The 22,590-nt window shown below is 60.8% G+C and overlaps 1 protein-coding gene across 6 annotated transcripts in view; it reads left to right on the forward strand.

The window, feature by feature from the left end:
• The first annotated feature begins 1,240 nt into the window (after window positions 1-1,240).
• Window positions 1,241-22,590, forward strand: part of SYT7 (synaptotagmin 7) — a 58,188-nt gene continuing 36,838 nt past the window's right edge. For 2 of the 6 annotated variants that reach the window (XM_045855339.1, XM_045855340.1), the window contains exon 1: window positions 1,241-1,583. In XM_045855339.1, the coding sequence (XP_045711295.1) occupies window positions 1,553-1,583 (31 nt within the window). In that variant the 5' untranslated portion in view covers window positions 1,241-1,552. The remainder of the gene's footprint in view (window positions 1,584-22,590) is intronic. The other 4 variants (XM_045855342.1, XM_045855343.1, XM_045855344.1 and 1 more) reach the window with 4 other exon arrangements.

Raw genomic sequence — 22,590 nt, forward strand, 5'->3', positions numbered from 1 at the left:
GGCTGGGTATGCGCTGTGCAGTATAAAATTAGTTAGGTGAATTTCTCAGGGTAGAAGTAGGAAACCTTGACTCTGGAAAGCCTGGGTCTCCTGTGAGCTGCATTCTCAGTGGGGGCGGGGGTGGGGGGCAGGATGCTATAGCAGGCCTGGGAGTGTGCCTTCCTGCCAACCCCCTTCAGTTCAGGGTGGGAGCAGGCTCTGTGCTGTGTGACGCTTCAGTGTCGGCATCTCCTCGTGTGGGAGTGTGTTTGTGCGTCTGTGTGTTGGGGGTGGGGATGATGATGGCGGCCGTGTTGTTGATTAGGGGCATAGGTGTGTACACGAGGTCTCCGTACCTGAAACGACCAATGGTTTGGTTCCAGGCTCTTCCAATGCTGGGGCAGAAGGGCCGTTCTCTGCCACATAATCATACCATTCTGATTCTGCAGAAAGAAGAACTAGGGTTCACCAGATCTGGGCTGAGCTGAGCTGACGGAGGGGCAGAGAGGGCCAAGAGAGCCCAGGGTTGGAAGGACAAGGAGGGATTTCCTTCCTACCCACTGAAGCTCAAGGTCAAGGAAAAGGCGGGGCAGGTAGTGGAGGGGCTGTGCGGGAGAGGGATGAGCACAGGCTGTAAGGCCTGTTTTCTTTTGTGGGACTGGGTTAAATAGGGAGGGTCACTTAGCCTACTCCCCCACCAAGGGTGACCATCCTAGACCTTTCGGTTCCATCTGTGTGCAAGCTTGGGGAATGGCCAGAGTAGCGGATCCAGGCTCAGCCTGGCAAAAAAAAAAAAATCCACTCCTGGTTTTTGCATACACCAGCCCGTCTGTCCCGACCGTCGCGTGGCGGAGTCCCGAGCTGACGCCCTCGAGCCGCCACCAAGTGGAAAACCTGGATGGGATTTTGACGCCTCTTGGAGCGGAGTCAAAGGGCACTTCGGAGGAGGTGGCCGGCTCCGCGGTCCTGGCAGGTTCGAAGCCGCTGCCAGCAGGAGCGCGCTGGCCGAGTGGGTCGCGCAGTGCGGCGGGACTAGCCGGCTCAAAGAACCCAGCGGCTCAAAGAGCCACCGCGGGGCAGCCGGAGGGCGGGGCGCAGGGCGGCGGCAGTGCCCTCGGGGCGGCTCCGGGCCGCGGAGGGCGCGGGCTGCAGTGCGGCGGGCGGCCGGCAGCGGGCAGCAGCGGACGCAGCGGCGGTGGCCCGGGCGTTCGGCAGCAGGCGGGCGGCGCCGGCGGTGCCCCGGGCGCGCTCACACACTCGCTCACACACACATACACACGGCCTCGTACACACACACACTCACACACGCTCCGGCGCGCACACGCGGCGCGCAGGCCGGAGGGAGGAGGCTCGGCGCGGCTCGGCGGCGGCGGCAGCGTGCTCGGCGGGCGGGCGGGAGGGCTGGCGGGCGGCCCCCGCTCCCCAGCTCCGCGGCTCGGTGCAGCCCGCGCGGCCCCCGCCCTCGGACCCGCCCCCGGGGGTCGCCCGGCCCCATGCCCTGCAGCGGCGGCGGAGCAGCGCGCGGCCACGGGCGGCTCTGAGGAGCCCGGAGGGAGCCGGCAACGAGGGGACCATGTACCGGGACCCGGAGGCAGCCAGCCCAGGTAAGCGCGGCCCCGCGCGGGCTGGGGCGCCCCGCACCGGCGGGCAGGACGGCGGCAGCGCGGGGCGCCGTCTCGGAGCCCCAGCCTAGGGCCGCTGGAGCCGCGCAGACTTCCCCGCAGGGTCATCCCAGCCCGGGGGCGCGGGCTTGAGCGACAGCGGCTCGGACCCCGGATCCCGTAGTCTGAGCGCTGCCAGGCTGGATGCCCGGCGCCAGCTTCGCAGTGTCCCCACAAGGACCTCCCCCCCCTTCGCCAACCCCAGCAGCCCAAGGACAACGTGTGTGGCGGAGCGAGGAGCCGCTGCCCCCGCGGGAGCCGGGCAGTGCCCTCAGGCATCCCCGGGTCCCCAGCACCAGTGCCCTGAAAGGGGAGGTGCCAGCGCTGGGAGACCCCAGGACAAGGATCCCGGGAAGCTCTTGACTAAGGTTGCGGGCACTGGGGAGTGGAGTGACATCGGCGGTGCCAACTGTGAATTGAGAGGGTGCCAGGGGGCAAGAGGGAATCTGGTGCAGCATCAGGGGAGGGGGCTGGGGGGAGGGACCGCTGGAGCGTTGAGGAGGGAGGCAGGAGTACCTGAAGAGAAAGAGATTGATGAGATTGATGAGGATGGGGGTGCCAGGGGAATGATCTCCTTGGCTTGGGGAGGGGGGAAGCCAAGAACCCCAAACTCACTCGAGTCCTGCCGGAGGAGGGAGGGGGAGGGGCCGTGCTCCTTTGCATTTCTCCCGAGCTGGAGCCCGGGGAGTGGCCTGGAGCCCACGTCTGCTAGGCATCCTGGCATCTTGGAAGCCAAGCCAGGAACCTTGCTTCCTGCCTTGGGCAATTGCTCTGCCATCTCCTCTTCGCCTCCCGACGCCTCCTCACGCAGTGCCCACCTGTAGGCAGGTCCCCTGCAGCTCCTGCCCAGGCTCCTCTCAGGTCCCTCCGGGGGTGCCCCACCCCAGGCCCAGCACTCCCAGTCTGCCGGTTCCAGCAGCAGGGTCTCAAGTCCCCGGCTTTCTCTCTGATGCTGAAAGCACAACACCCAGCCTGCAGCCTGGCTCTCAGATGAGAGTCTCTGGGGTTACTGATGCTAATGTCCTGGGGGTGGGGGTCTTCGGGGGATGGGGAAGGAGCAGCTCTAAGACCCTCAACAGAAGGGACCTGGAGCCCCAGAGCTTTTGAGGGCAGTTCAGTGAGCGCCTGCTTCGCCTGCTCTGGCTCCAGCCCCGCTTTGCTCTTTCCCTGGGGGGGCAGTCTCAGCCTGTCTCTGCCTCCTGAAGAGTCAGCTCTCACCCCTGTCAAGTCATTGCAGCTGAATCCAGTGAGGGACACCTACTGGTGCCAGGCGTTGCACTCACTCCGCACGCCGGCCTAACAGCGAAAGAGACTCAGTCTCCCTCCCCGGAACCTCATTCCCATCTATGCACATCCGGCAGGTGACGGCTGATGGGCCACCACCTTCGGAGATTCCTCCCCTCACCTGTCTGGTCCCGGGTCGCCTGCCTGCTGTGGTATCTTACCCCAAGCAGCTGCCAGCTGCCAGCTGCCAGCACTTGGACCAAGGGCAGAGGCATTTTCCTGCTTGGGTCGCCCCCTCAGAAGCCAATAGCTTAGTTCAGAGACCAGCTCGGGGGTATGAGGATGGAAGGGGAGAGGCAGGAAGGACACTCCCCTCCCCTTGCCCGGCCAGTCTGGCAGCTCCCCTCTCCTGTTGGGTCAGTGGCCTGGGGCTGTGCCCTTGTCCCCTCTCCAACCCTCCTCTTCCCCATCCCAGCCCTGGGCACCATGACATCAGCCCTCCTTCAAGCACCTCTGCCCTCTGCACAGAGGCCAACTTTACCTTTTTGGCATCTGCTAGGCAAAGGGCCTGGACCTTACCCTCTCCCCCCTCTGCAAAGGGACCTCTGTGCCTGGGGCAGAGGGACACCTGGCTGGCCCACACCCACCACAGCTGCAGGGCCCACCAGCACCATGGCAGGGGCAGCTCTGGGGAAACAGGCCGGCCTGAGGTCTGCTTCTCTCTGGTGTGGGCGCTGGGCCAGACGGGGTCAGCCACAGCCTGCAGGGGGCAGAGTCTGCTTCTTCTCTCAGCCCCGGGGGTCTCTGTGAGACCAGAGACCTCACTCTGGCCTCTGTGTCCCCAGCACCCCTGCCTACCTCCTACCACCCTTACAGTTCCGGACCAGACTTCCCCTCACCCCCCCAGCTCACCCCAGGCCCCCCAGACTCTGCTCCCCCAGCCAGGGCTACGTGTCCCCCACCTCTATTCCCCCATCTTTCCTCTGGCTGGCACCAGGTGGGAGTGAGATACGCAGATTAATTCCTGTGTGATTCAGTCTCTCTGGTCCCCCAGGGGCCAGTACCTTTTACATCCTCGTCCCTCCAGCCCACTCCCGGGAACACCTGCAGCCCAAGCCTATAACGTTTTTTATGAATCTCCTGTCCCCCCATGTCCCAAGCTGGTTCCAGAGGGTCCCTGTAGTACCCCCACCCTCCACCTTCACAGCCCACTCACTCAGCATGTCTCCATAGGGCTTAGCCTACTGCAGAGATCCTCACTCAACAGGAGAAGCTCAGTTCCCTTCCCACTTGGGGCCCCGGCGCCCAGGCAGTTGTCTCCCAGATCTATCAAGGCTGAAGCAAGGGACTGTGGGAAAAAGCCAGAGCCCAGTGAAGAACAAAGACTCCCATCAGCTTCTGCTCTGTACTCTGCCCGGCCTTCCCCAGCCGCGCCTGCAAACTCACCTCTGCCGCCTTCCCTGGACATGTGGCCTTCTCCCTGTGCTCAGCTTTCTTCCCTTCATTCCCAGGCTGGCCTGGCCAGGCCTCCCTGTGTCCCTCAGATGCCTGTCCCCAGGCCAGGCAGGACCTCAGCAGGCCTGCAGGGGTCAGCGTTGCAGTGGGCAGGCAGGGTGGCAGCAGGGAGGGAGGGAGGGAGAGAGGGAGAGGTGACCTTGCAGCGAGCCCGTGATCGGGGCCAGGGAGGGGAAGTCTGAGCCTGCATGGCAGTGTGGGGAGAGAGGTCAGGTCCTGAGGGTGGTCCACCCTGCCCAGGCCCTCTGCGAGCCTGTCCCTGGGGCAGCAGTGCCTCAGGTCTCGTCTGTTCCACCTGTTAGTGGGCTCTGCTCCCTGGGGCAGCTCTGCCAGGCAGGTCATTCCCGGGGAGTGTGGGGGGCATGCCGCCTGGCTGGGGGCCTGGGCACGGCGGGTCTCCTCTCTCGAGGCAGAAGGATCCACGAGACCACCCAGGCCACTGGGCATCCTCTGGGCACAAGTTAGGGGCACTGGCTGTTGGGTGATGTGTGGGCAGGAGCTAGGGGTGTGGCTGACAGAGCCATCAGGGTTGGGGCCCAGGCTGGGGTGTGGGGTGGTCCAAGCAGGCCTGCCTGCCTCTGTTGGACCGTTTCACTGACAGACTGCCCCCTACCTTCCTCTACCCACCCCTCACCTGCCCCTTCTGCACCGGCCCTGGCCTCCCTGGCCTCCACCCTGGGCTCGGGTCAGAGTCTGGGACTGAAGATCACAGGGTCTCCCAACAGGCCATGGCCTAGAGGGGCACCCGAGGCAGAGCAGGTGTGAAACTCGGGGCGACGGGGATGGCCTCTGTGAGACTTGGGTCAGGGTAGCCAGCGCTCCCAAGCTATAGTGTTTCCCATGGAGACAGGACCCCCTTGGCTTCGGTTCATGCTGTTCCGTGGCCTTGTGGGGACAGCTTGACCCATGGGCCGGGTGCTCAAGGACTGTGGGATGGTGTGGTGGGAGGGTAGCCTCAAAGCCCCTCCTAGCTGGGGAAAAGGGGCTAGACTAGGCTGGATTGGGGTGGGAGCACACAGGCCAGCAGGTGACAGGTGAGGGACAGCTGGAAGGCACAGGAACATGTGGGTGTCAGGAGAGCAAAGACAGACCCTGGATAGCCGGGACCTGCCCCTTGCTGACCCCAAGCTCAGCCCCAAGGGACAAGGAATACAGAGTGTCAGTGGCGGGCTGTCCTCCTCCCCCACTCTAGCCCTGCTGTTGCAAGAGGTCTTTAGGGAAAGGCGGAGAGGAGTGGGTGGCTCCCCCTCCTTCTCCCCCACTCCCACTCCCTGCCCACCCCTATTCTCTCAGGGACTTTGAATCCTTATTGAGTCTGATGGACCGTTTTCAATAACTGCTTCCCCCGGGGGAGTGAGGCCGGAACAGCAGGGAGAGGAGTGGTGAGGGGCCTTGTGGAGGGTGGGAGGTCCCCAAGAGCCCTGAGAGGGGCTCTTGGCCGGAAGGGGAGTCAGCTGCACAGCCTCCCCAGGGGCAGTGGGGCCTCCCACATGGGCACAGGCAGCCCAGCATGGATGAGCTCCCCTGACCCTCAGGCAGGGCCCCACAGGTGGCACATGCAGCTGGTAAGGTCAGCACTCTGTTGGGACGGTCACTGGTCTGGCCAGGTGCCAGGGCCAGCCTGTGCCAGGCCCAGCCCAGTACCTGCCTTCCTTGCCAGGGAACCCCAGCCAAGGGTGCCAGGCGGACTGTGCCAGTTGCGTGGACATGGAAGTCGCTGACCTTCCAGGCCACGGGGGCAGCAGCCTTGCTGGGCCCTGTCCAACGTGTGTCTGGAGGGCAGGGCCTCGGTCTCACCCAGCAGAATTCCCCCAGGCTTGCAACAGCGTTGGCAGACGGCATGGGACCTGTGGAAGGGGCTGGATGGTGCCCAGAGCTGGCGCCTGGTATTCTGGACCCAGTGGGCTGGAACGCGGGCTGGCCTGTGAGGCCTTCTCCAGGGGGCTCGGCAGCCTCCACCTAGTGGGGCCACTTGGGAAGGTGTGTCACCTGCGCAGCTGGACTGGGAGCCCACTTGTGTGGCGGGGCTGGTGGGGAGAAGCACTGTGCTGTGTGTGTACCTGCATGCGGCGAGGTACAGGTGGCAGCTGGACAGGCCACCTTAACAGCATCTGAGTGCTGTGCCCGCTGTAAACAGCAGCTAATGAGCGTGCTCGTAGCGAGGTGTGTGGAGGTGCGCAGGGAGCCGCGATGGGGAGTACTGGTGAAGGGGCACTTCCCCAGCCCTGGGCCCCTGTCCCCAGCTTGGTGGGCGGGGTCTGTGCCCTTCGGGGGCCCCGCCCACCTGCCCCCTGCCCCACCCTCCCACCTGCCAGCGTGGCTGCCTCAGAGGCCTCCATCTTCAGGGAGCACGGCCTCCCCAGCTGCGCTGCATGCAGGAGCACGGATGCGGTGCTGGCGCTCTGGCGTGCACGGGTGCAGGCGTTTCCACACCGGCATGTGGGTCGGTCAGCATGCGTGTGTGTGCTTGTCTGGGTCCGATTCTGTGCATGTGCGTGCGTGCGCCCCTCCATCAGAGCTCTGAGAGGACTGCCACCCCCGTCCCACCCACACCCCCCCATCTTGGTGGCCCTGCTCCTTCTGTGCCCTCCGTGGAGTACAGGAAGCTGGGGGCTCTTAGGCTGGCTGGCTAGGGGAGAAGAGGGAGTATCCTGTTCTGTTCAGCCCGTCAGTGGAGACTGGAGGAACTGGTCAGGGCTGCAGCCCCAGGGGCTCCCACGGTGGCCGCCTGCATCGGAGAAAGGGAGGAACTTGGGGCCTACGGAGCCCAGCCCGCCCTCTGGTTCTGGATTCCCAGAAGCCCCGGGAGTGAAACAGGAGGGGTGCCAAGGGGTCGGCCCCAGCAGGGGAGGGTCTCACGGTGCTGGCTGGAGCAGCCCGCACCCTGTCCCCAGACAGGGGAGGCTGGCGTGGGAGGCCACGAGAGTGCTTGCGTGAGGCCCTGCACGCGGGGAGCGGAGGAGAGAGCTGTGTGGCTAATACGTCCAATTAAATTACTTCAAACCCTGCCGCGGCAGCTGCTCCCGGCGGGGCCGTGGGTACAAATTGGATCCGTCTCATTACCACAGGGTGGTGTCAGCGGGGCCGGAGGGTGGTGGCCAGCTCGGTCAGCACACAGAGGGCCCGCTCCCACTCCGCCCAACTGGGCCCCTGTGGCCCTTTCGAGCACTTGCTCCCGCCAGCACCCGCTGGCACCCCAGGTCCACCGGGTCTGAATATCGGGGCTCCCTGCATACCTGCTTGCCGTCCCGACCCCCATGGCCGCTCAGGGCTCCTCTGGGCCCTCACTTCCTTTCTCCAGGAGTGGGGGTTTCATGCTTTGTAAGGGGCACCACTCGAGGAAGCCGGCTCTGCATGCCCCGTTCCACCCCTGCCGATAATCACAGAGGGCAATCCTAGGGGGTTCTTCCTTGTGGGGCGCTCAGGATGTGCTAAGCACGTGAACCAGGACAGCAGAAGTCGGCTCGCTTCAGCCGGGTCTCTGGGGTCAAACGGCGGTCCGCTCGAACCCTGGCAGGGGCTTTTGCTGCTGTGTCTTTGAAGCAAGTGACTCTACCCCTCTTGCCTCAGTTTCCTCCTCTGCGAAGTGGGTCTCATCACGGTTGTTACCTCCCGTGGGGCTGGAGGATGAGGCAAGGTAAGGCAGGAAACGCCGTTAGCAGAGGGCCCAGCACATAGTAAACACTCAGCCAACAGCAGCTGTTATCGGCATCATCCCGAACCGAGTGATTGATGTGTGGGATGCGGGTTCCGGAAGCTCCGAGGAGGACGAGCCTGGCTCCGGCCCCAGCGGAGGAGGAGGAGCGGGGAGGGCTTCACCTAGGCAGGGTCCGTCCATCACCATCAGGACAGCCGGAGGGGGCTTGCAGGTAGAAGCAGTTTGAGATTCCAGCCACCCCGCCAGACCCCAGAGTGAGCTTCGGGCCCAGGGCCTGGGGTCTCGAGGAAAGAATACGAGCTTGCCCCGTGAGCAAGGAGGGGCGAGGTGCTTGGTGCGGTGGGGACAGCACCGGCGATGGCCTGCAGGTGGGACCAGTCTTGGCCGGGTGGCACCAGTGAGCGTTTGAGTGTGGCTGCAAGGGAGACCTTTGGGGGTGGCTGTGGGGGCGAGGGCTTGGGAGAGGGAGGACAGGCCCCATGAATAGAAAAGCTGGATTTCAAAAACGGAGCAACGGACAGCCACGGACGGCGTCCCAGCCGCTCTCTCGGGAGACCGAGAGTGCTGTGGCAGGGTGGAGGGCCTCTCACCTGCGCAGGGCCGGGCCCACAGCTCCCCCACCAGCAGGTCTGCAGCATCCCGCTGAACAGGGGCCCCGCCCGTCGGAAGTTTGTGGCGGGTGATGGGCAGTCAGGGGGGCCAGCAGCCTGGTACAGATGGGTGTGGGTGGACACCCCAGGGGGCTGCCCTGGAGAGCTGGGGTATCGGAGAAAGCCTTCTAGGGAGGGATACGGAGCTAAGGAAGGCAGGCCCAGGGTCCAGTGGACACAGTTACTGCTCCTGAGGTTGGGATCTGTCGCCCCAGCCCTCGCCGTGGGCTTCGGGGCCAGGCCCTGGAAGAGCCCCACGGCTCACTCCAGCTGCCAGGCCTGAGCTCCAGAGCCAACCTGTTTCCAGGGCAACTAGGTGGGCACCCCCACCCCTCTGTGCCCATGGCCCCTGACACAGTGGCCCGTTCATATCAGGGCGTGGGTGTGTCTTCTCACTTCCCCAGGGGGTTGCCCCCCTGTGCGTAAACACCTCACACCTCGGCGCTGATGCTGACGGCACCCTCACGTGTTGGTGTTCGGGTCGGTGTGCACAAACGGTGCTCGGGTGTCCCCTGCAGCAGGAAGCGGGGGTGGGGGGATGCTGACATTGCCTACCCACCTTAGCTGGGGATTTGTTCCCCTCGGGGGGAGGGTCAGGGGAGCACCAGAGAGCCTGATGCCAGGATGAACTACAGGCCGATTCACAGTGAAGGAAGCAGCCGGGGAAGGGGAGGCCCGAAGGATGTGTAGGTCGTGGGAAGTGGCCAAGGAGAATCTCCTGGCGGTGCCTGGTAGGCCCTCGGGCCGCACTGTTCCTCGCACACCTCACTCCATTGGACCTTCACAGCCGTCCTGTCGGGGAGATATCATGATCACTGTGGTGCAGGTGAGCAAACTGAGGCCCAGGAGGGGGAGTGTCTCACCATGTCACTCAGCACAACAGGGATGAATGCAGGTCCGCCTCGCTCCAAAGCCTAGGTTTTAACCACCGGCCCACACCGCCTGGTGCCCCTCTTTTCCCACTAGGATCCGGGCCAGCCTGTCTCTCAGCCCATCACTTGGAAGGGAGCGCCGGAAACGGGTACTGGCGGCAGAGCTGGACTCGGAGGGTGTCCCCAGTGCCTCCCTCCGTGCTCAAGATGTCCCCTGCACCCTTCGTTCTCAGGTCCCTGCAGCGGGGTGCAGCCTCCTCCCCACCCCGTGCTCCCTCTGCAGGCACCGTGGCAGGACCCTCTCCCTCAGGGGAAGCAGCCCTCACCCCCTGCTTGGCACCTGCCAGCCCTGGAGGAGCCTGATGAATTGGCTGTGTGCCCCCCCCCAGCCCCATCCCTCCCTCTCCAGCCCCCGCCTGGTTGGGGAGGTGCGAAGGGAGCGATTTCACAGCCTGTCAGCTGAGGCCTAAAAATACCCAGAACTCCGAGATGCTTGGGCAGGGGGAGGAGAGAGCAGGGACCAGGGATGGGGTGGTGGGGGTGCAGTGATAACTTGGCCAGAGAAGCCCTCGCGGCGCCTCCCCCCAGTCCTGCTTGAGAAGGATGGGCAGAGGTCCCCGGTTCCCCCATCTGGCCCAAATGTGGCAATGATAAAGGGGGGGTTTCTTCACTGAGAACTCAACCCTGGCACTCAGACCTAAGGGAGGGCTCAGTCTCTGACAGGTACGGGGGACCCAGGGCCCCCAGAGCCTCTGGCCAACGCCTCTGTCTCCCTCTACACCAGCCAGTTGGCTGGCATCTTCGGGCCGTGGGCGCTGGGCGTGTGCCTGCTTCCTTCCTGGAGAAGGTGCCCCCTTCTGTTAGGGGAGAGGTGTGAGGCAGGCAGCGCGGAGGGCGGCGGGGGGGGGGCGGGGGGGCGGTGCCGGCAGGTGTGAGATGTGGCGTGTGAGTCACCCAGGCACTAGTGGGGGGCAGACGAGAAGGGGTGTGGTGACCCACGTCACTGCCACGTGGCTGTGTGCTGAGGCGTGGTACAGCCCCCGCGCATCAGCCAGCGCCCAGAGAAGGAGACGTACGTGCGTGCGTGCGTGCGTGCGGACCTGCTGGACGTGACCCGTTCTTGGTGCCGGTCGCTCGTGGGAATGTATGACCGAGCATGGCGGTTCCAGACAGCAATTGCGTGAAAGCACGGGAGCAAGTGTGGAAGCAAACACACGCCATGCCATGCACACACATGATGGAAGCACGCGTGTGTGCTTCTCATGTGGGAACATGATGGCATGTGTGCCTGTGCAGGGGGACATAGACAGACCTCTCTAGGGCACCAAGTAGGGGCCGAGAGAGTCACTAAGGAAATAATGTGAAGTGACAGCCAGGGCAGGGGCTCTGGGTTGAAAACAATCGGGTTCAAACCCCAGATCGGCCACGTATGGATCGGCTTTGGGACGCCGGTCAAGTGAATTCACCTTTCACTGACGCGTTTCCCCACTGTCAAACCGAGACAATAATAGCGCCTCCTTCAGAGGGTGGCTGGGAGGGCTTGATGCGTGAATGCCTGTAAACCGCCTAGAACTGAGCCTGTCGCACAGTTAGCGCCACCTGCGTACTAGCTCGTACTGGCTGGTCCTCCCCTTTGATGACGCAGGTGGGAGCACCACGTTCGAAGAGGGCGAATGAGCTGCCCAAAGTCTCGCAGTAAGTTAGTGGCAGAGCCAAGGCTAGAACCCAGACCCCAGCACCTGAAGACAGGGCTTGTTCGAGTCTAGGACCTCCCAGTGCTGCCCCTTTTAAGGCACAAGAAGCCCCTGCAACACGGGATGGTAACCACATTGGCATCTGGGGCCTTGATTCCGCCAGGGCTGGGCTGGGATCTTGGGAATTCTGGGATCTGAGCATCATTGGACGAAGCCAGGATAGAGGGGGTCCTCAGGGCCGTGGCCAGCCACCTGAGTTAGAACCGGGGCACTGGCTAGCCTGTGGGCTTGGTCAGTCACCCTTGAGTCTCAGTTCCCTCCCTCTGATCGAATAACAGTAACACATACTTCGCAGGGTTATTGTGGGAATCACATGAGATTCTGCAGGTAACACTGTAAGTGGCTGGAACACGGCACCTAGTAAGTGCTCAGGAATGTCAGCTGCAATCATAACCCCTGTGGAGCCCTCCCACCCAGTGCTCCATAAATGGTGACTTTCCATGCTTCCCTGCCAGCCCCTGGTTGCCCTGGTTCCCTTCTGCCTGCCACCCCGTACTCCATGAGGCTTACACTGATCCGGGACGGACTTGCTGGCAACCAAGACCTGTCTTTGCCTTCTGTTATTGGCTTTGCCCTCTGTTATTAGCTTTGCCCAGGAGGGAGTGGGACCCAGCACTGGGACTTAGTCCCTGAGCCCTCTGGACCTGGCCTCATCACCCACTTGCTGCATAACCTTGGACAAGCACCATGAACTCTCTGGGCCTTCATCCTTCCTTTATAAATTGGGGAGGTGGGACCACACAGTCCCAGAGCATCCTGCCCATGCTGCTCTGTGTCCCAGGAGGGTCCCCGGCTCAGCCCGAGGGAGGGGGTGGCCAGTTGGCAGGAAGAGAGGTGGGCCGGCTGCCCTGGGTAGGTGGAGCATCCGGGCCCTGAGCTGGCTGGTGGCCTGCCATTATGCCTGCCCGTACCTGTGGGTGCGTAGGAGGGCATGCAGGCCCGGCTGGCTGGGCACTGACATTGGGGGAGGCTCAAGGACAATGACGTAGAGAGAGCCCTACTTGGGGCCCTGGGAGCTACCACTCCAGCCGTCCTCCCCTGCTCTCCTCCCCTTCTCCCCAGGGCTTTCCTCCAGCAGTTCCTCCTTCCCCTCGTCCTTCCTCTCTCCTTCCCCTTCGTGGAGTCTCCCAGCATCCCCCCCCCCACTCCCTGCCTCTTCCACTTCTGTCATCTTGACCATTTTCCAGGGTGCTCTCTTCCTTCCCCTCCCTCTGCCGAGGGGAGATTTCCCCCCTTCGTCTGTCTCTCTGCTTCCCGAGGTTCCTCCTCTTCCCTTCCTGTGACGCTACACGTGTCCCCATTTCCCTGGCTCTTCCTGGCTTCCCCTGCCGCTCCGGAGCCCAGGGCTCCCACTTGCTCTGCATGGCATGTCCAGTCTCCTTCCAGCCTCTCGTCCCCTGGCCCTCCCACTCCAGAGTCCCTCCCGCCCCAGCATCCTGCCGCTCCTTTCTTCCCATTCTTTGGCGCTTCTTACTCCTCCCCCAGCCCCCACCCCTGCTGCCCTCAAAAGTTTCCTGGCCTCCTTCAGATGATGGGGACAATCCAGGCAGGTTCTGTGGCTGGTGCTGCCACCTCGTACCTCAACAACCCACCACCCCTGTGAGTTGAGAAAAGGGGTCAGCCCAGGGCCCAGGGACTGGCAGTCTTGCCTCCTAATTAGCAGGAAGTAATTGCCTGGAAACAGTTTTCATTTAGAATGAGAAATCGAGACTCCAAGTGAGAGCTGAACCCACGGATGGCCCCTAGGGAGCCGGAGGAGGGAAGTGGCCCAGGTCAGGGCCTCAGGAAACCCCTCTGGAGAGGAAGGCCCATAGAATTCCACCCCCCCCCCAGCTTGCTCCCAGGACCCCAGTCTTGGTGAGGAGGGCAGACAGCACTGGCCCGGGAGTCCCACATCCGTCTTCATCCGAGTTCTGGCTTCACTCCTGTGTGACGGGGCAAGCCACTTAACTCCTTTGAGCCTTAGTTATCCTTCCTGTAAAATCAAGTGAGATCCTCAGTATCACGAGGGTCGATTTGGACAGTGGCTGTAAAAGCTCTCTGCAGACTATAAAGTGCTGCAGGAGTGTGTGCATTCCCGTCTCCCTCCGTGCGGCTCTCCGCTAAGACGTGAGGATGGTGGGGAGGTGGTCCTGGAACCAACTGAGGGGCAGCGAGCCTTCCGGCACAGGTGGAGCCTTCCAGCTGAGCTGCGGCATGAAAGGCAGACAGGTGTGGTTTCCCACGCCAGCCTCCACAGTCACCAGCGGCACCGCCCCGAGTGGTCACCTCACCTCTCTGAGCCCTGCTGTTGTCATCTGCAGGATGCTGGTCATGATGTTTCCCCAAGGGCGTTGTAAGGCTAAATGAGATAATGCTGGCAGAGCTCTTCCCATATAGCCTTGCCTGTAGTAAGTGCTCAATAAATGACATCGGCTATAATGTCAGCTGTAATTAAAGGCTATTATCTTCACTCACTGCCTGGATCCAGAGAAGCTGTGATTGGGAGCGTTGTCTTCAGGTGGTTTTCTTTGTTTTGCTTTTCTTTTTAGAGGGGAATTTTTACCATCAGTGAGGCTAACATCAAGCAGCCCCTAGAAACGCCAGCAGGTCTGCTTCTCGAGGAGCACCCACCTGTGGGGCTGGGGGACAGGAGTGGGTTGTAGGTGTCACCTTCCCCTCTGACTCCCACTTTTCTCTAGGGAGGGGCTGTGGGCAAGTTTCTTATTTGGGTGGGTGTGAGGCAGGGAGTCTCTGCCCCGGGGAAGGGGCGTTACAGGCCTTTGTGCCCATCTTGGTAGGACTGACCCTGCCGTGGGAGGAGACTGCAAGAAGGGAGGCGGGAGCGAGGAGTTTCACCTGGCCACCTGGGTTGAGGCTTCTGGGCAGCCTGGTGCCCCAAGGCCGCTGAACATGGCTGGACAGTGTGGAGCATGGGTGTTGGGCAGCACTGCAAGCTCAAAGCTCCAGATTGCCCAGGGAAGGGTGAGGGGGTGGTGGGGGCGGGGACAGTCTGCCACTTCTTCCTCATTCACCCAGTGCCACCCCTGGGGACCTTCTGTGCTTCTGCTCTGAGCGCAATGCCCACGCCAACCTCCAGGAGGCGGTATGGCAAGCTCCCCTTGAGGGAATGGGATGTGGCATTTACAATGGCAAGGAGGCTCTTTTTATCTCAAGTTGTACTGTTGACTGAAGACCTCACCCCAGAGCAGGTGTGGGGGAAGGGAGTTCTTAAGATCCCCCGCCACTGGGTTTCAGCTTAAGGCTGATCGGGGAGGAACTGGCAGCGGAAGGTGGGACCACTATGTTGCAGTCCCGAAAAGGGTTCCAGTTGGTCGGATCCCGCTCGCCAGCGGCAACGCAAAGGGTAGCCTGGAGGAGGGCCCTGTCCCAGAACTGTCTTGTTTCAGCACCGCGGACAGGGGCAGGAGGCCGGCTCAGCACCACGGACAGAGCCCAGGGTGCGAGCTCAGTAGGGCTGTCCTACTTGTGATGCAAATGAAATCTGCATCTGGTAGAACGGCACCTCTGATAGGGAGTGTCGGCCAGCCTATATTCCAACAAGGTGACTTAGGACCAGAGAATTGCGTTAGGTGCCTAAGGCCACACAGTCATAGGGACGCAGTGGGTGTCAGAACTGGACTCAGATCCCCAGTGGTCTCCTTCCACCCATGACTCCCACAGACCAAATTCCCACTCATGAGCCCCCTCCTTCCTAAACACCTCTGGGAGCAGCTTCCCATAATGGTGCATCCCTAAGAGTTCTCGAGCGGACAAAGATTAAGGGTATCTCTGCGCCACCAAAACCCCTGGACAATAATCTGAATATTAGGACGCAAGACGCCTAGCCCCTCAGCTAGGCTTTCCTCGGGTCGGGGGGTGCCGGAGCGGGACAGGCAACCAGGCCTGTAGAGAAACCTGTGAACTTGGGGAGGTGAAGTCGAGTCACCAACATGAGGGACCCTGAAGTGCTCTGAGACCCTCCAATAAACTATTGCTCACTCTCCCCACCCCGGCTTCTCTGCAGCCATGTATTATTAATACCAATAAGATGCTGATTTAGGCCGAGGCACAACGATGTATTATTCATAGGAGTAACTAGTGGTCAAGGCCTGCACTTAATCATCACACGTCCCTGATCCTGCCCCCGCTCCGCGCTCCCGGTGGAGAGGCTCTCCAGCCATGCTCCTCCTTCCCTGCACTCCTGCTCCTCTGATGGATGTGATTATTTTCCTGACTGCCCAGGCAGCTCATCAGCCTTGGGATGGGGCAGGTGGGAGGGTGGCAGGTTCCGGGCTAACTTCTGGCTGGACACTCTTCAGCTTGGGCTCCCCGCTCAGAGCTGGCACCTGGCCCTGTTTGTCCTGAATGGCTCTGACCCCGGTGTCTTCTGGACTCAGTAGATTTCCAGAGTCTGCAGAGGGTCTGCCTCCCTCTCCCCCCATTTGGAGGTTAAAGCCTGAAGCCGGATGCACAGGCTTTTCCTGAGCCAGGGATTGTGGGAGGTGGGGGGGGGGGTGGCTGCGATGAGGGGAAGGGGTCTCCGGGGAGAAGAAGATACATCCATCACCTCCATTAACCACGACAATGGATGCGAAACCCTCAGTAAACTCTGGAGCACTTTGTAAACTGTGCCGCACTGAGCAAATGTGAACCATTATTACCAAGGCCAGGCTCCCTGCTGGAGGAGAGAGCAGAGGTAGCGAAGGGGTGGATGGGGCCCTTGTAGCTCGCCAGGCCTCGCTCCCTGACGAGGAGTCCGAGTGCTGGTGGATCCTGACATGTCCCCATCCAATTTCTTGCTGGAATGGCTCCTGGCCCATCCAGATAATCCTTCATTCGCTGTTTACTCACTTGGCATCTCCTCTGAATCCTAAACTGCCTGCATCCAGCCGGCCTCTGCGGCCCCTGCCAGCACGCTCTCCCTAGCTCACTCACGCATTATCTGTTTTTATTACAGTCAAGGTTGAGGAGGCTTGCTCGTGCTAAGCCCCTATTTTCAGCTACTTGTAACTTTCCGAAACAATTGCCCTCAAGCCTCCCTCTTTCCCCAGCCTTGTTCCCACCCGGCTGAGGCCGGAGGGGTTGTGGACGCCTCCGCTGCTTTCTGAAGGACACTCAGAGAGACAGGAGGGTGTGGGGGTAGGGCCGAGGCCCGGCTTTCCTGGGAAATGAGTATCTGGCTCTCTTCCCCTTCTTTTTCTTTTTTTTTCTTCTACCCGCCCATCTCATTTTCTTTGCTCCTGTAGCAAGAAATGAGCTGCCCCCATTCCCAAGGTGGGTGGCCGGGAGCAGGGAGTTTTGGTGTGGAGAGAGGGCAGAGAATTCATCGTGACAGGAGGCCTGGCATTGTGCCTGGCTGTCTGGGGTTCGGAGTTTAGCTCATTGGTTTTCTGTTGCTCTCTCCCGACTGTGCCTTTTTCTAGCTCTGTGTGTGTGTGTGTGTGCATGCGTGCGCTGGGTCAGTGGGAGGAAGGGAGGTGGGATGGGCACCACATCTGTACCCCCCCTTCCCATGCCCAAATAGCCCTGGGGCTGGTAGGCTCTGCACCTGCAAATGCCCTCCCACCTCTCTCCATTTCCAACTGCTCTGCAGAAGGGAAGTGAGGCCAGGGCCGGACCTCAAACCCTGCAGCCCTCACTCCACTCCATGCCCCTGGGGCTGAGCCCTTTTGAAACAAGTCGCTCCAAGGAGAGCAGGGAGAGAAGAAGGACTCTGAGTGAACGCAAAATAAAGAGCGGCAGGGGAAAGGGCTCCCCCTTCCCGGAGAAACCTGTGACTCCGGCTTTCGCTGCTTTCCACCTGGTGCAGGAAACATGCCTGGTGGAACGTCATCCTGCAGCCACCAAGGGATGGGTGGGGGTGGCGGGATGGGAGTGGGGAGGTGCTGGGGCAGGATCCATCCTGGTGCAGAATCAGGTGGGAGGAGGTGGCGTCCAGACGGGACTGTGCTGGCGGATGTGGTCCCTGCCACCTCCGACATCACTCTGCATTACCTCCGAAATGCACCCGTCACCACAGCAGAGACAGGGCCCTGGGCAAGCCCTCAGGCACCCCGCCCTCCTCTTCTGCTCTCTGTCCAGCCTCGGGCGCTCCACCTGCAACCTGTTCCTGGGCTGGGGAGGGAGGAAGGCACCTTGGGAGGGCTGTGCAGTGGGGAGAGGGACCTCAGAAACGCTTGGGGGAACTTGGGCGTGGCTCTCCGGTAAAACTCTCAGGGAAGCAGAAGCCCTGCCTGCCCCCTGCCGCTCTTTATTTTGTGCTCACTCTGTGTCCTCTCTTCCTGCTCTCCTTGGAGCCACGTGTTTCAAGGCGCAGCCCCAGGGGGTGGGCCAGAGGGAGACCTGCGAGGTTTGGCATCTGACAGACTCCATCTCTCTTCTGCTGTGTGCTCTCAGGCAGATAGTTGACCCTTCTGAGCCTCAGTCTTGCCTCTCTGTAAAATGAGCATAGGAGTATTTACCTTCAGCGGGGTGCTGAGGACTGTGAACATGAGTCAGTGTTAGCGTACACTGGTTACTAGGATTAAAGGCACTTGGGAAGGAGACCAGGGCCTGGGATCTGGGGATGCCCGAAAGAGGGGAGCAGTCTGAGTTGGGAGGATGTATGGGGTGATGGGACAACTTTGGAAGGGCTTGTGTGTGGGGAACGTGCGTGTCACAGTCTGAGAGCAGAAGAGCAAACTGATTCTGGGGGGAAGAGCCTGTGGGCACAGACTTCCAGCATGTCCTGCAGCCTCCCCGTATTGTGTCCTGGGCTGCAGCCTCCCTGTATTGTGTCCTGGGCTGTGGACCAGGACAGACCCCAAGCAACGGGGAGACAGGATCTTATCCCATTGGCCCTGCATCAGCAACAGGACTACCCCCAAGAAAAAGGGGGCGGTGGGCAGTTAATTCAAGTTTGGAGAGAGAAGAGACTGCTGTGAGTGCATGTCATCTGGGAGAGCTTCCTGGAAGAGGTGGGCTTACTTGGGGCCTTGAATAACTTCATGCATTTGTTCAACACTTATTTATCCCGCCTTTCCTGTGTCCCAGAACTTGGGCTACAGAGATGAGTGATCTGGGGTCACCCCTCCAAGTGCTCCCAGTAGGGAAACAAATTATTAACCCAAGGAAGAATCGCCATAGTGACAGGGGAAGCATAAGAAAATATGGGAGGCCATGAAGGCTGTTTCCATCTAGGGACCTTGAGGGTAGAGAATAGAAGGAAGGGCATTCCAGGCCGAGGGAGGAGCGTGTGCAGAGCCTCAGGTGTGAAGGAAGGGGAACAGCTGGGTGTGGCCAGGTGGTGCGGTGCAGCATCTTACAGAACGCCGTCACATCCTTCAGCTCCGAGAAGGCCGCTGCAGCCACGGTGAAGGACAGGCTCAAGTGGCCTTAATTCTCCATGCCTGTTTCTTCCTCTGCAGAACAGGAGCAGTGACGGCGCAAGGCTGTCAGATGACACCAGATGGTGCATACAACCCCCCTGGCACAAAAGGCATGTGCTCAGTTAATGGGAACCACCCTTTGATCCTGACAGGACCCCAGCAGCCGAGGTCAGCAGCAGAGGTCAGCGCTTACTGTCATCATTTAAACGTAAAGCACTTGGACCCAGAACGGGCCATTCCAGGGTCACTGGCCGGGGCCAGAGGTGGGACTGGAACCCTGGTCATCTGCCTCCAAGTCTGCTTTTTGCCCCACTGCTCTGCCTCAGAAGGACAGACAGAATCTGAGTAGATCGATAATGGGCCTAGGGAGAAAACTTCAGGTTAGAGGAAGTGCCTGAGTACCCAGACCCCCCATGGATGGCAGAGTGGGCGGGGCATCTGCTCATGGCCATGGCCATGCATGACCATGCATGTGTGTGTGTGCGTGTGAGCATGGGTATTTGTGCAAGGAGTGTGTCTCCGTGGCTCAGGTGGGTATGTGTGCATGCATGGGTGTCCGTGCATGTGTATGTATGTGAGCATGGGTGTCTGTACCAAGGGTGTCTCCATGACGTGTGCACACGTGTGTGAGTATGCGAGAGAGAGAGCCATGGGTGTCCGTGTCTGTGGCCTGTGAGGGTGCAACTGCTCCCCCGCTGGATCCCCTTGCATTCCCCTGGGGGGCTGCTGAGCTTGCCCACTGAAGTCCTTCCCCTCTCCAGCAGCTCCCCGGGGCATCCCAGCAGCCAGCAGGCCTGTTTGATTCTGCTCATCCATAAATCATGGCTTGCTGAGGAGATGAGAGAAGATTGGGAGTGGGGGCAGATCCCTGGCAAAGGGACAGGGTCAGGTCTTCAGTTCACACCTGAAACCCAGCCTGGCTGACAGACGTCACCCCCACCCCACCTCACCCCACCCCACCCCCGTGCCTCGCTCGGCCCTTAGCACTCCTTGCCATCACCATTCACAGATTCTGCCCTTGGTCAAGCCCTGGCCCAGGTCCCGAGTCAGGGGCTGGGCTGGGGTGGGGCACAGAATCAAGGGAGACGTGACCCCTGGTCTCTGCTGCCCTGCAGGGGAAATAGCTGTGTATCCACTTGGGTATTTCTTTCCACAGTCATTGACTGCCAGCACCATGTCCCCAGCGCCTCACGCAGAGGTAGAGGTGGTGACGCTAGGACAATAGCTGGCATTTATTGCCTACTCATCCTGTGCCAGGCACTGTGCTGAGCACATTATGTGTGCTAATTCCTTTAAACCCCACCACAGCTCTCTGAGACCTGTACTATTATTATTCGTCCCCGTTTACAGGTGGGGAAACCAAGGCATGCAGAGATTTGGTCACATGGCTTGACAGAAGAAGAGCCAGAACTTGGGCCCAGACAGTCTGGCTCCTGAGCCCTGGCACTGTACCCTCCAAGAAGGGCAGGCCCGGTATGAGGGGAGCTCGGGGGCAGGAGAAGTTAATTCCTACTGGGGAGATTAAGGAAGGCTTCCTGGAGGAGGTGCTTGTCACCTGGGTCTAGAAAAACCAGGAATTGTCAGGCAAAGATGGGCATGAGGGAAAGATGGAAGGGGTCCTGGTGTGTGTGTGAGAGGCTCTCAAACTCTGTCACTGCAGCCTCTCCCGTCTTTTCTCTCCCATCTTGTTTGCGTGACAAGTGAGATAGCTTGCGTTGCATACAAGCGTTGAACACTCAGCAAATATTTACTGAGTGTCTCCTGTATGTCGGCCTGTCATGGAGGATCCTGGAATAAGCAAAGCAGATATAGCCGCTGCCTTCCTGGACCCTGTAGTCTGGTATACAGCAGATGCTTAATAAATGGTAGCCTCTATTATTAGCATTATTCCTAAAGGCCTCCTCATTCATTCTTTCAACAAGCATTTGTTGAGCACCTTCTGTATGCTTGGCTCTGTCCTGGGTGCTAGGAAGACTGTGGTGGCCAGGAGAGCCTGCGTGCTAGCCGGGGACTGTGTGTGAGCATCTCGTCCACCCTCAGAGGCGGGCCACCTCCTGGAGCTTTACCCTGAGAGCCCCTTGGGGAGTGGCATGGCCAGGCTTTGCCCACAGGGCCTGGCAAAGCCTACAGGACTCCATTAGATGACCATTCATCAGCTGGCATGTCCCCCACAGGCCTGGGCACAGGGGCAGGGGCGGCCACGTGCCCGAGCTCACATGCCACTCGCAGGACAGCCCTGGGCTGGGACCCAGGAGGCCTGGTTCTCCTTGCTCCTGGCTCACCTTGCCTCCTGGGTCTCCCCACGTCACCCGTCTGCCCTTGTCTGCGCCTCACCCCCTGGGGCCCAGGACGTCTCCTCTGCCCGAGGGTAGGTCGTGGAGCTCAGCTCCGTCCAAAGGCTGACGAGGGCTGCAATATTTTCTTTCCCCGAATGTTAATATGCTGACGCTAAGAGGACTTGAAACCATGTATGTCATTGGAGAAAGGGTTTCGAAGGGCTGGGGCGGGTTTGCCTGGAGAAGACTGGAAGGGGACATGAGAGCTGTCGGCAAGGATTTGGAGGCCTGTCGAGTGGCAGAGGAAGCCTGCTTGTTCCCAGCAGGTCCGGGGAGCAAGGTTAGGGCTGTGAGGGAAAGTTCTGGAGAGACAGACCCAGCACAGCGCACGGCAGAGCAGCCCATCCCTAGCAGCGCCCATCCCTGGAGGGCCTGACTCCTGCAGAAGCAGCTCCCTGGCACCCGTGGGGCCACCTGGAGGTCCGTGCACTGAAGGGGCCTGACCTGTGGCTTCCGAGGTTCCTCCCAGCCCAAGACGGCAGCTCCATGCTCTGGGCATGGTTCCACTCTGGCTGGCAGGTGAGATCACGCCCGTTCCCCTTGATGGCAGCATCGCGTGTCGGCCGAGTGCATCGTGTCGCTTGTATTCACAGCGTCAGTGAGGTCTGCGGTGGCAAGCGTGTGTTTCTCCCGAGCTTCCTGCGCTGTCCCCGGGATGCTAGGGCATCTGCGGGAGGGGTCAGCTGCCTGGGAGACGATGATGGCACCCACCCCTGCTGCAGGGGACCTCAGGGCCACGGAAGGGACCTCAGGGCCACAGTGTTGCTCAGGGTTCCAAACAACACAGCCCCTTTTCCAGTTGTCTGCAAAAGCCCCGGGTGTGAGACAGGGAAATGATGCTGCTTCGGTTAAAGAGGACTGGTGGGACCACAGCCTCAGCTGCTCAGCACCCTCCTCCAGATCGCTTGAGAAATTGCTGGGAACCCTACGCGTTCTCAAGAGCATACAAAACAAAGCGCATAGCTCTGAGCCAGGCTGCCTAGGTTGGGACTCTGGCTCTGCCACCTGCTCTCCGAATGACCTTGGACAAGGTAACTTGGCCCCTCTGAGCCTCAGCTTCCCCATCTGTAAAATGGGGATAATCATGGTGCTTACTTCAGTTGTTGTGAGGACTAAGCTGTTACCTCACATGGAGCGCCTAGAACACCTGCTTGGTGGCCATCAGAACGAGGAAGGGCCAGTTCGGGTGCAGATGAAGGCACTGGCCTCTGAGAAGATGAGGGCCTTGCCCGTGGCCACACGGCTGGCAGAGGCCAGCATGGGGCCTCAGCCCGGTTCTCGGAGGCATCAGGCGTGATGCTTGTTCTGCACGCCATGGGATGCTGATTGCTTAAATGGAAGTCCCCTGGGTGTTCTGAGGACCAGTCGGAGGGTGCCCCCAGCTTCTGGGAGTGACAGGCTCTGCCCTCAGGGTCTCTCCAGCTTAGAGCAGAGGTTGAGGAGCAGCTTTTGAAAAGGATCTTGTTTGGCAAAGAGAGTAGGGAACTCCCGGGAGGTGACCCCTTAGAGAATTGCCCTGTGACTAAGAGAAGTGTGTGTGTGTGTGTGTGTGTGTGTGTGCATGTGTGTGTGTGGAGAAACCCACCCAGAGT

Source organism: Phyllostomus hastatus, unplaced genomic scaffold, assembly GCF_019186645.2.
Source record: "Phyllostomus hastatus isolate PE091 unplaced genomic scaffold, TTU_PhHast_1.1 phas_scaffold_11, whole genome shotgun sequence".
In the NCBI taxonomy this organism is placed as follows: domain Eukaryota; kingdom Metazoa; phylum Chordata; class Mammalia; order Chiroptera; family Phyllostomidae; genus Phyllostomus; species Phyllostomus hastatus.